This window comes from Electrophorus electricus, chromosome 3, assembly GCF_041902795.1.
Source record: "Electrophorus electricus isolate QZ-2024a chromosome 3, ASM4190279v1, whole genome shotgun sequence".
Classification (NCBI taxonomy): domain Eukaryota; kingdom Metazoa; phylum Chordata; class Actinopteri; order Gymnotiformes; family Gymnotidae; genus Electrophorus; species Electrophorus electricus.
In genome coordinates, this window is record NC_137499.1 from 19510594 (window position 1) to 19523979 (window position 13386).

General features: G+C 46.8%; 1 protein-coding gene across 1 annotated transcript in view; it reads right to left on the reverse strand.

Annotated features, from left to right (window-relative positions):
* The window catches only part of cacng2b (calcium channel, voltage-dependent, gamma subunit 2b), a 35596-nt gene extending 22755 nt beyond the window's left edge, over nucleotides 1–12841 (reverse strand). The window contains exon 1 of the mRNA XM_027014803.3: nucleotides 11046–12841. Coding sequence (XP_026870604.2) covers nucleotides 11046–11256 — 211 coding nt within the window. The 5' untranslated portion in view covers nucleotides 11257–12841. The remainder of the gene's footprint in view (nucleotides 1–11045) is intronic.
* Between the last annotated feature and the right edge of the window lie 545 nt (nucleotides 12842–13386).

Genomic DNA, 13386 nt, shown 5'->3' on the forward strand with positions numbered 1-13386 from the left:
CAGTGCTAGCCGCTCGCTTTTCATTTCCTGTACAAACATATTGGGGTTTTGGACCTATGATCGCTTTGTTCCATAATCATCAACAACATTGACATTAACTATTTTCCTTGTTTCATTCAATATTACAGTGCAATTTCGTTTATTAAATTTGATAAGCCTTCTAACAGGAGATACAAGATGTAGAAAGGAAAGGATTATCACAGGATGTTAAGCTCCTCACTGTACCTGCTGTTCATCTCAGTTAGGAAGGAGATCTCAATGTGACTCGGGGGGTGAGACAATTATGGTTGCATTTTTTCAGAGGTTTTAGACTGAGGTTTATCCAAAAGGAGCCTCTGAAATAGGCTGGGAACCAGCGGCCTTCAAAGACGTTAGATATCTTCTGGTATATTGTCTGATTAATTTTGTCGCGACTACTATACTGCTGTCTGTTTATGCCTTTAGCATTTCTTTTGTGTGTCATATTTTTAAGTTTTGACCATGGCTAATAAGTACACTGCACTTGTCCCATGGAATGAGAAGGGACCGAATGGATCAATTAAATAATCTAATGTATTCTTATTTAATTAATATTATATTCTGTTACTTCTACAATAAATTATATACATCAGAAGCCCCAATAATATATCTGTAATGAATGACTTTATTGAAAGTTTAACTGTCCCAAAAATTTGTGATGATCTAATTCTGAATTGAAAAAACTCACTACAGGAAATTCTAAACTCTGTTAAGATTATGCAAAATGGTTGCTCAGCAGGTCTGGATGGAAATTCTTAGTAAAAGTTGGCCTCACCACTTTTTGAAGACTCTGCCTCAAACAACAACTCAAACCTCCATCTCACTTCTATTAACACCAGGCAAAGAATCCACAAGCTGCAGTTCATATTGTCTAACCTCTCTTTTCAATGTATTGATGTAAAACTTTTATTGATTTGAATTGATGTAAAAATATTGGCAAAAAGTAACCCTGGAACTTGCTTTAACAAAAGTTATCTCAAAAGACCAACCTGGCTTTATGAAGGATCGTCAGTTTTGATGAATTATTCATCTCATAGAGTTGATTTCTTTATGGGTTGCCCTTAGCGTGTATTTGTGCCAACAAGCAACACTCCTTAACTTCCACCCTGGAATGGCGCCCAACAAGGTTGACCCTCTCTCCTGTCTTGTTCTCACTAGCAACTGAACTCTTATTGTTGGACTTAAAACATCACCAACCATTAGACACATCCATCGTGGACCTCAAATTGTCACGTAATTCTGATTACCTGTTGCTTTGTTTTAGTGACCCAGTTACTCCCATTCCAGAAAGTATAGACTTTATATAACAATGATTGACTTTATATTGAAATGATAGACTTTATATAGAAATTAAAGAAAATTGTCACGTTTTCTGAATAAATATATAAATTTAACCAAAAGTGAATGCTACACTATCAGCAAGACACCCCTGTTAATTAAACCCAATTAAAGCTGTTTTTACATCTCCAAATCTGGCTTCAGATGTCTAAGAGTAAATGTTACCTGTTCGATATTTTCTAATCTACACCCAGAACACTCTACCCTTGCTGGCAAATGTACTGATCTCAATATAGACAAAACCTTTTAGGAGCTCTGAGATGTTATCAGCTAAATTTGGCTCACACCATCTTAACGTCTTCCTCTGCTCCCAGACGTGTTGTTTTATTCAGACTCAGTTGTCCTCGTTTCCTTTGTTTTCTTCCTAAGTCAAAGCTGGAACAACTTTTTAATAATCCTGTAATTTCAAGTTACGACAATGGAATGTGCCACTATAGATCAAATTAAATTAGTCTGGGAGAAGAAGCCCCAAACTGCATTTTCCACGTACCAGTGAGAGAGGGCTTTAGCTCATATCAATCACTCTTTTTCATGTGCCTGTTTAAGATCGGTACAGTTTAATGCAGTAGCCTACATAGGATTCATTTATGTAAACTGAAATGATCACAGATTTATCCAGAGAATACAGAAGAATGTGACATGCACAGCCTCCAACTAACCTGACACATGTGTTTTGGACTTGTGCCAAACTAACTGGGTTCTGGCTGTATTTTTAAAGTAATCTCAACAATACTGATTCAGTTACAGCCATCGGCAGACACAGCCATATCTGAAATCCTCAGCAATGCTAATCTGTTTTCATCGAAACAATTAAGCTATCTTAGCTTTCTCCTCTCTCCTAGATCGTTGGAGGATTTTACTGCGCTGGAAATCTCTTGATGCCCCTGTAATCTTACTGCTATTAGAAGACATGATGCCTTTTTTTTTTACAGCTAGAGAAAATTTAATTCACCCTTCGGGGATTAGTACTGAAATTCTATAATACTTGTCCATCACTTCTGTCATATTTTGATGACCTGAAAACATTCCCCACAGACACACTGATGCAGCTGGCTTTACACTGGGTGTGTATCAGAAACCACCATTTTTAAATTGAAACTTTATTAGGTACATGTATCTATGGGTTCATATGGTCATGTGCACCTGTAACACTGTGAAAGGTTGTGATTGGTTGGGATGATCAGTTGTTTGATTAGTTTGTGTTCTTTCCAATAAAAAAGGCTGGGGGGGGGGGGGGGGGGGTGACAGACAGCTAGCACTGGTGTAATTGTGTGTGTGTGTGTGTGTGTGTGATTGATGTCCTGTTCCAGCAGAGCATGTAAGGCAGTGGTGTTGTTCTCGCTGATGTAAACATAAGTTTTGATGAGGGGCTGCACGTACCATTTGACAGACTGCCCTCTGAGTACACACACACACACACACACACACACACACACGCACATGCTTGCTTGCTTACTTGCTGTCCGTCGACATCCACTCTAGTGGTGGGCGCACCCATGGTCTCATTGCCATTCTGCTCTCCTCATGATGCAAGTCCCTCGCAGGATAAGCTGACTCCATGCATTACAGTTAGCAGCAGTGCCCTCTGGACTCTCTGGTTTATATTTCACCCTTTTCTGCTCTTTCACTTCACCTGGTATTAATATCTTTTCTTCTGCCCACCTGCCGAGCACCTGCCATGCTGTGAATGACCACAGAGTGCACTGGGGGGGGGGGGGGGGCAGTCTCTTCTGGAGTATCCTAATAACATGCCAGTGAAGTTGATGCTGGGTATTCAATGTTTCTGCAGTTAGTCCTCGCAAAGATCTCCATGTGAGGCGCACGGTCCCACCAGCTGATGCCCAGGAGATGCTGTAAGTTCTCTGTGTGGAATCGCTCAAGCAACATGGTGTTATAGTGTTATGGTTTCGCTCCTCCCCCTGACGTCGTGGTAGCCAGGTGACCCGGTTTCCACGTGCTTCCTCGTTTTGGTTACTTTATATTCTGCATCCTTGTTTCGTTCCCTGTCTTGATTAATTGGCTTCACCTGTCCCTACTTTGTTTCTTTGTTAGTATATTTAAGCCCCGTGTTTTGTGTACCTTGTTTCTTGGCTGTTTGTGCTCTTCGCGTTGGGTTTGCTCTGGCTTGCGTTTACGTCTTCTCCTTTTCCTCTCCCGTGTTTGCCGTTAATCTCTCCTTTGGTTTGGATTGTTTGCTTTTGTTTGTGTGCCCTTTTATGTCCATTGACACCCTCCTGCACCTTTCCTACAGATAGAAGTGACCCATGTCACAGCTCACAGCTGGACAGGAGTTGCCCATTTATTTAAACTATGGAACTATTGCAAGTTTCTGGTCGATTATGAAAGTAGGCAGCATATGCGGTGTTCCAGAACTTCAGCAACAGACGACCTCTGTTGTGGAAGTGTTTAGAGGCAGCCCCGGCCAACTATAGGTGTGAACCGCCGCAGTACGGATGGATGTAAGATCCTGTGGAGAGTGAGCCACAAGAGTTTGAACAACTCGGCGATAGCACGAAGTTCTCCTGACGTTGAACAGAATCCCATTTAGTCTGAAGTCCACTGCAACACCTCCGCTTTCCTCCAGCTCCCTTTGGAGGAGATGGGAGGAGCACAGGAATAAGATGTTCCAAAGAACAGGCGCAAACTCACGCCTTCCCCTTACGGGGTCAGACTGATGGTCCCACGAGCCGTCATCCCATCACGATGTTGACCAGCCAAACTTAAGCATCACAGAGCCTTGCCTCACGCCCCAGAAACTGCTCCTGGCCCACCTGCGCCATCCCAACGCAGCGGAGTAAGGAAGCTTACTGACTCAGAGGGACAGACAGGAAGACAGGTAAAATGGGGAGAGGAAAGCGAAAGCAACAGAGAAACAGATCCAAAAAAGAGAAGGAAAAGGGCCAAAGACCAAACAGTCATTGACAATCACACTCCTGTTTTCGTTTTGTTTTTTTTTCACACTTGTGACACTGATTCATCTCTGCAGTATAATCTTTAGTAGGACTTCGCTACAGGCACAAGGGACATTCCTCTGCCATGGCCGCAAGCTGCTATACCCCGTTCCTTTTTGCAACCGGTGATGACATTTGCACCCCTCCACGGTTGGGGCAGGTCTTCGTGTCCCCTGACCTTGGTGGAGTGCTGACGGGCAGAGGGACCCCCCTCCCAACATCTGCAGCTCGCCAAGATGGCTGTCAGCGCCAGGGGATTTATCGTTCCAGAGAGGGTAAACAGCTGTCCGAACCTTGAGGAAATTTGGAGGCTGACCGAGGGCAGGGAGAGATGCTGATGGGTAATCCATCGAAGATGGAGTGATCTATAAAAAAGCAGGATGGTTGTTTGGGCTTTAAAAAAGCGACAGGCCATCTGCTGATTTTAGGGGTGTGAGCGAGCGATTCTTCGGCCCATATATATTTCAGCCTGCATTTCTACTAGCTATGATGTCAATTGCACATCCTTTTGCCAGCCTTGTGCACCTGGGAAGGTGGACATGCTGTCATGCACAGTTTGGCCGCCGTCATGTGATGGTCAGTCCAACATTCTAAACCGCTCATGGTGCAGGTCATAAGGACATTAATCAGAGCAGTGTCTCATACTATGATGTAATCAACTGCAAACACCACGTCCAAGTGCTGTCCTTCCCCACCGAGACAGAATCTCATCTCATCATTCTTGGGGATTCGTCAAAGTGCTCCATCTAGCGCCTGTTAGAAGCAGTACTTACTCTCATTCTCAGAAGGTGGATTCGGTGCAAAGATATTGAGAAAAGTAGCAGAGATCTTCCTATTTAGAGAGATGCAGAGAGACATTGGACTTTCAGTGATGCCTGTTGGTGTTTCGGTCACGCTTTGGAGAACCGTGCCGCTGCTTGCAAACCCCAGCCCATGAAGATGCTGTCCAACCAGAGGCCATCCTTGCCAGGAACCCTTTACCCAAGAGCCTGGTCTCACTCAGAGCAGAGATGTTGATGGTGTAGCACCTCAGCATCTCAGCGCCGAAAGAGTCCAAGAGATTCCCGCCTTCCAGGTTGCCAGTTTCAAGTTTTATTGTTCTCGTATTTCACCTGCAGACTGTCCTGTTAGGTGCGGTGACAGCATCCAGCAGTGAACAGAATTTTTGGGGCCAACTTTTCCAGCCCCTTGCCCAGCAGAGGACGAGTAACACACGCCCTAAATATGGATGCTCAGACGCAGGGGCCTCTGCTGAAAGCAGCTTCCATGTCCGTGTCCATGCTGCTAGCCAGCGTATACCCTGTCTCTGGCAAGCAGGGGACTGATTAGGGGCCTCCAGCTCTTTCAAACCTGCCTCCATCCCCTGGCACCCCATTGCCAGCTTTGCAAGCCTGGCGCCAGGCATTTGTCACCAAGATGGAAGTGCAATGCTGTGCAAATGAGATTTTTGAGTGCCGCAGGGGGTCCAGTCCCCAGTAGCACATCTGCGCGGTGAGAGGATGGTTTCCGGTGGCAAGGGTTGCCCGACACAGCTGCCAATTCCTATCTGATTATCTGCCAAAGCAATGGGGTAGTGGTTGGCTAATATCTGGGTGAGTCCACACTGTAGGACTACGCATATCCGCTGGGGACCACTGCAACTCCGAGACCCCCTGCCAGGTGCCAGTCACCAGCAACAGCAGCAATTGTAGCTGAAAGCTACAAAGGCTCTAAGCAGTTGCAGAACACCTTCCTCTGGCCACTGTAGTGCTGCAGTAGATGCATCATGTGGTTAGGTGCATGCACACATATACCTGCACACACACACACACAAGCACACACCCTATGAGATAAAGATAGATCGTAAGATAATAGAAATAAAGGAGAGGATATGTCGAATGCTGCAGACCCTGGATTTGAGCCCCACATGCTCTGCTAACTAGTCCAAACCCTCACACACATCACTGCTGCCCAGGCACTAGAGTGTTTGGGTTCCTTTATTTAACCACACACATCCCCCCACCCAAATAACCAGGCTAAATGGCTTCAAGACCTTCTTACAGAATTTAGCTGACACCTTCATCTGAAGCAACTTACAATTATGACTGAATACCGTTTGAGGGTTAAGGGTCTTGCTCAGGGGCCAAACAGTGGCAGCTTGGCAGTGGTGGGGCGTGAACTGGCAACCTTCTGACTCCTCGTCACATACCTTAACCGCGCAGCTACCATCACCTCCACCTCCTCAACTGCTGCAAGACTTCGATCCGTGAGCCACATCAAAGGTAAACACGGAGCTTTTTCAGAGGGGACTGATTTGGTGCTGAAACCAACAGCTGTTTCTCTTATCTGTGTTCTACTGACACTGTTGCAGCTGTTCATAAATGGTGCTTCAACCAGCGCTAGCGTGATACTGTAATGTAGGTTAAGTGCTAGTCCTTCTGCCTTGTATAGTGAAGTCAAACGCGCGCAGTTCTGTGCATGCGTGTGCATATGGAGTACATCAGTGTATTTATCTGATTATCTTTATGTGCGTATAGTTAAATATAGTTAAGAAGTGTTATAATAACAGACTAAAGCCAGAATGGGTCTGAGTCATTAGGCAGACTTGCACACGGCTGTCCGTGATCCTTATCAGATCACTGTGCTGTACCAATCCCACTCTAGAGTGCATATGCTATAGTCATGCGTGCACACACACACACACACACACACACATGCATACACACACACACGAGTTATAGAAACACTTAGTCTACTCAAAATGACATACAGATACAAGCTCAAAACTAACACCTTTTGCTTTGCCTTATCTGCCCCCTCCGACGGCTAGCGGCCAGCCCGTCGTCGCACCAGCCTTTATCTGGATGCCCTGCCGCCTTCTTCCCCTAAGTCGCTGTGACATGGGAAGCGCCCGCGAACTCACCCGTGCGCCCTCCAGCCAGTCTGTCAGCTGCGAGCGTCAGATGTAGCGCTAACGGCTTGGTTTGCAAAGCAAGCGTAAAGGCAGCCATGCCATGAGCACAGTGTCACCCCACACTGGTGCTCTGGAAGTCTGCTACAGTATGGGGATTTATTCTCAGCCCAGAGGGGCTCAGAGTCCCTTACACTGGAAAGCAACAGAGCAGATGCTTGATTTGGGACTCCTTGGAGTCTGTACAAAGCCTATATATTGGGTATATGCCTTACATGTATACCACTGCGGTCAGAATATGTGCTCGGCAGGAATCGAACCCATGAAACTAGCGTTTAACACCTCTTCCAGGTGAGCGACAGGAGCTCGTGGAGGAGCGTCACACTGTTACGCTTGGTCACTGCAAAACCCACCAGCCCACGTCCCTCTGACTGAAGGAGATGAATGATGTGTCCATCTGTGGAGCTGCACTGTGGGTCACCTGCACCATCAGGCCCCGAGGCCCAGCTCCGCCACGAGACCCCTCTGCAGCAGCCGGTACCCACTGCTCTGCCCATGAAGCCCGCCTCCTCCAGCAGGGCCTGCCCGACTGGCTGGTGCCCCGTGCCGTCCGCTCCAAGCAGGATGGGGGATCTGGCCCAGGCAGGTGCGTCCCTGCAGGACGCTAATCGCCTCCATTCATCTCCATCAGTGCTTCAGCCGTGGACCTCGCCACAGCTGTGGGCACAGAGCGAGGCGTGATGGAAGGATGCCGAACACAGGGTGCAAGAAAGAGCGAGAAAGAGAGAGAGAGAGAGAGAGAGAGAGAGAGGAGAGGAGGAGAGAGGAGGGAGGAGAAAACAGAGTCAAGGAAATGAAGTCACACCATCTGTGTGGATCAGCTTGAGATAACACGCTCTGAACCCCCCGAAACTTTTACAACACACGTGTGGACAGCCAGAGGCCGGTAAAACGTGTCTTCGCTTTCGGACAGGTGCTTCATTGGTTATGTGCACTGAACAGGATTAAAAGCATGTTGGTTTGCTTCTTTAGGCATCCCGTATTCAAGCCAGCCAGGGCAATTCACAGCAGAGTTAAACAATGACTACCTTTGTTTTAAGCAGCTGTTCACAATCTGAGAGGGCTAAAACAGAATGAGACCACACACACACACACACACACACACACACACACACATACGCTCACGTATCACACGAACTTGGCAAAAGTGAGGCACACTAGCAATGCAATACTAAATACTAATACTGAAACTGGCCAACATACATTAGCCTGGCACAGAACTCAGCATCAACAGAGAGATTTTGAACCCCTAAAACAGAAGGATTATAAATCACATTATGGCTGTATCCAGACACACACACACACACACACATCTACTCTGTCTAGACAGGTGCACACAGCAACTCACAGAAATGGCCTGACATGGCAACCACTCAGACTATGGCATGCACACACACACATACACACACACACACACACACACACACACACACACACAAAGAGCAATGAGACTGATGTGAGGGGAGGGGTTTCCACACCTACAGTTCACACAAAGGCAAAACCAAAGCACATCCTCTCTCAGAACCAGCTGCTTCTGATGGCTACCACGGTCTGCTCAATAGGCCTCTTCTCTCTCTCCCTCTCTCTCTCTCTCTCTCTCACACACACACACACACACACACACACACACACACACACACACACACACACACATACACACACGTGTGCATGTACAGAAACTGGTTAAGCTGGCCCATATCCATTCACATCACACCAGGGGTGGCTGGGACACGGGTCAGCTTGCGTTCATGCCGACTCCCTCGGCAGATGTACAGGAAAAACGACTGGAAAAAGATCTTGGAAAAAGAAGGAATGGGTGTGTTTCAGCTGGCAAGCTGAATGTCCAGCAGTCGGCTCGGCAGGAATCCAAAAGGAGGAGTGGCTTCTGGACGTTGATCCGGAGCATGCTTGAGCTCCGCCTCCTTCACACACACTCGCACACCTAATGCATCTGCTTCTCATGGACAGTCAATCACAAAGTGACATAGCATTCTTTTCTTCCCTCTCTCTCTCTCTCTCTCTCTCTCTCTGTCTGTGTCTCTCTCTCTGTCTCTCTCTCTGTCTCCAGCTGTCAGAATGATACAGCAGCAAAATATGGTCAAACTATTACAGAACACAAATAGGAATCACAGCACACACTGAAAAAGCTGAAGGGAGCATGCCACCACACACACTTCACACCCATTCACACACCATCAGCAGAAAAGCAAGGAAAGTCCCATACACAGAGCTCTCACGCGTGAAGAGAAAATCACTCACGAGAGTTAAACATATAATAAGTAAACCAAACAAATCAAGTGTGTTGGATGACACTGATTGCAATTTACTGTAAATTTTAGGCAGCCATTGAAATGCTTTATATTTAAGTTTTTTCTTTTTCGAATAATTGATTCATAATTTTCCTGTCATAATACAATTAAAATGAATCAACAATTAGTTTCTTAATAAATGTGTTGCATCATCATGTAGTAAATACACTATTACTAAGACTTTAGTACATTGCATGTAATGGACATAAGGAAAGACAATGATTGGCACTTAATAAATCCTGAAATACCCTTTAAAGAGATTTTTTTAAAGATTTTGTTGAACCTTGCTGATATTTTGTAACATGTTTTTAAGGCAGCACATCACCAAGCTATTTAAGGTCAGCTTTTCCTTCTAGTACACATGAGAACCTCTGGAACATGTGAGAACGTGGGGTTTATAGGGGGTGACTACCCCACCCCCACCCCCCTATAAACCCCACGTGATGCCTGTGCTCTATTAATGCAATAGCACAGTTTAGGCCAAGAGCAAAGCATGGGTCAGGCCTTATCGATTCAGGTCTGGCCATAAGTTAGCACAGGACAGGCCATTACCAATGGAAATTATATGGAACAGAGACATGCTCGAGGACTAGATTGGCCATGACACAAAGCGCTGACTCAGACAGAGCTTGGAGAATCTCTGGTGTACACAGCAAGACGCCTGTGAAGCATTATGGGTATTTGAGTCTCCTGGGGAGATGTGCTGTTGAAGCCTGTGGGTAGAGTACACATCTCAACATCTGTTCTTATTTTATCACCACAGACTACACGTATGAGAACTTGAAAAGTGTTTGGCTAAAGCTATGGAAGCCTATATGGGACAACCTTGTGCATGAAGGCCCTAAAGGCTTCTGTACAGTCTCTTCTTCTTTGATCACTTTCTATCTCACTGACTCAGGGCAGTGTGGCCTGCTAATGTGACCACTCGGAAAGCCTGAATCAGCAATCAAACGCCATCCTTACAGAGTAATGGCCAGTTGTGAGCGAGAAGCATTACTTCAGCGGCTGCCGGTTGGAAGGACGAGAGCTGGTCACTCCAGCTGCTGAGGAACCAGTCCAGATGTCAGGCAAAACCCGAGACAACAGAACAGCTGGTGAAATTTCTGAATGCTTTCTCCCCCTTCTGTCTCTCTCTCTCTCTCTCTCTCTCTCCCTCTCCTGCTGTGTGTGTGTGTGTGTGTGTGTGTCTGTATGTGTGTGTGTGTGCGTGTGCGTGCATGTCTGTGCGAAGCATCAGGTGTCCTGACAGCCAAGCTTGGCCCGTGTCACCTGCGCCCGATGATCTGATGAGAGTCGTGTCTGTCCTTCCCTGATTGAGTCTGATGTCAGACATCCTTAATTGAACACCAGAGCGGAGCGAGTGGGCTGTCCCGCGTGAAAACGGTACCGTCACCTACGTGCAAATTCGCCATCCCAGCCAGGCTTGGGGGACAGAGCTGGGTGGGGGGTGTAGTGCGGAGGGGGCTGTGGCATTCCTACCTTCCAAACAGCAGGTCCTCCACAGTCCCGAATGTGTCATGACCTCTTCGTTCTTCTTGCTGGTCTCGTTTTCATTGCTAGTCTTTATTTTGCAGACCCCTCGCGAGTACAGCCAGTAGTCCGTGCCGACCGCGATCGTCATAAGGCTGAAGGCAGCAAAGGCACCCACCGTGGTCAGTAGCATCTGAACGCCGCGGTCAAAGAGACCCATGTTGCCGCATTCTATGAAAGGGGAACCCCCTTTCCTCTTGATGTACAGGAAGTAAATATTTGTAAATTGAAGGGACCACAGCAAGGCAGAAAATGGGTCACCTTCGTGGAGGTGGATTCAGGGGAGCCGGGAGGATTGGCTTTGGCGGAAACGTCAAACCTGAACTCAGGTGAAGAATTCAGCTATGGCACTCTCTGGACCCAGCAGAAGCAGGAAGACTGGTATGGGGGCTCTCTGGTCTGTGGAGCTACTTCATGAAAACCATGATAAAAAGTGGGGCTGGTAGGATATTCATATCTACAAATCACAGTACTGATGACTAAGAAAAACCTAGAGGTCCCTAAAATTGTAGAGGGGTTTAAAGGCTCCGCGTAATAAAGCAATAATCCGAGCAGACTTTTTTTTTTTAAACGAACGAAAAGTCGTGTGAATGTTGGGATAATCGACGCGTTTCGCCCTTCTGAGGAATGAAATAGCCAGTTAACGCACGTGTCTCACAACTGCTATTCTCCTCTGTTCGGATAATGGTTGGCATGTGCTTACTATGCGTCCACGGACTGTGGGAATGATGAGAGGTTAAGGGTAAAAAGAGACTCCTATGGCCAACAGATTGGTGGCGCAGCCCAAACGCCGTCGCTATTCCAATCGCAATGACTGAGAGCTATCATTTGTTATAAGGGCAACGGCAAAAATGACAAACCAATAGGGTACGTTTCAGCCTACCCGGTTAAGACGACGCATGCCTCTGTCTCTCTATTGACTCTATCGCTCTACACGTCTATTAATCTAAACACGGGGAGATATCCGTGGATGAAAAAATGAGGGTAAGGACGCTAAAATGCACAAACATCGAGCTTAACTGAAACAGATTTCAAAGGTCCCCGGATGGATTTACAATAAATAAATGGTAAAATACTTGGGTAGGATAGCATTACGTTTATGGGCAAATATCAAGGAAACGAATCCATTATGAGCCTAGCAAATTATCAAATAAATTAGCGTGTAAAATTAAGAACAAAACCCCGCTGTTTTTTTTTCCTTTTTCCTAAAATTCTGGTCCCCTGTTTCCATATGTGGCCCTTATTCCGTCGAATGTTGCCACGGAAAATAAAAATCTACTTGGGAGAGACGCGCCGACGACGATCCGTGGAGAGAGGGATGAATCCAACAGGGCAAGCCGACCATCACTCGCCATGGAGCCGGGCAGACGGGGACGATCCGATCGGTATGCTTCTGAAACCGCTCCACGCCAGTCTCCCTGCTCTCCTCCGTCTATCCAAATCCGTAGCCGTTATATCACACCCAGTACCGGAACCATTACCGACACGAATGCAGAGCCCTTGCGCCATGTACAACAACAGCAGTAGGAAAAGAAAAAAAGAAAAAAAAAAAAAGAAAAAAGATTAACACTAAGAACAAGGCAAAACAAAAATCACGACGCAAGGATATAAAAAATAATGCGAAAAATGTCCTAAACAAATTCCAGCAACCGTCGCTCCTTCCGCCTCTCCCGCTTTCGGTACACTGTGAAACAAGTGGAGAGGTGAGGAGGGGGTGACGGAGCGAGGCAGAGGATGAAAAAAAATGACAGACTAGAGAGGAAGATCCACGGCGCGCACTACGCCAGAGCGCGGGTCGTGCGCGCTTGCAGGACGGGGAGGGGGCGACGGTTGGTGCCAGTCGCCTCTCTTTCGGTTATTAGGGTCAGCTTTGTGCAATGGATTTTTTTTTATCACTTCTTTCCTCTTTTTGAGTACAGTCGGAGTTTATTTTGTCCCGTATGCACCAATGCCAAATGATCCTCGTTCGCTTATAGCCCACGAACGGGCCTGAGTGTGCCACCCCGAATTGAGCACCCCGTCGGGCGCTCGTGGTAGGCTAGATGGTAAAGACTTTAATATCGTTCCTGGGTGGACGTGGCTCGCGCCGGAGGAGGACCGCTCGTGAACGTGGGAGTGTGCGAATCAGAGGAGTACGGGAATGCGTCACGAGCCCCCTGTTCGCGAGCATTTGAGCGAAATAAATAGTGTTGTCCGTGTGTGGCAGAATTGAAATTGGGTGAAATTGGGCTTCGTGCAGTCAAGTGACAGCACGTGCTTTCGTTTTGCTCCTCTCGCGCTCTACTACAAT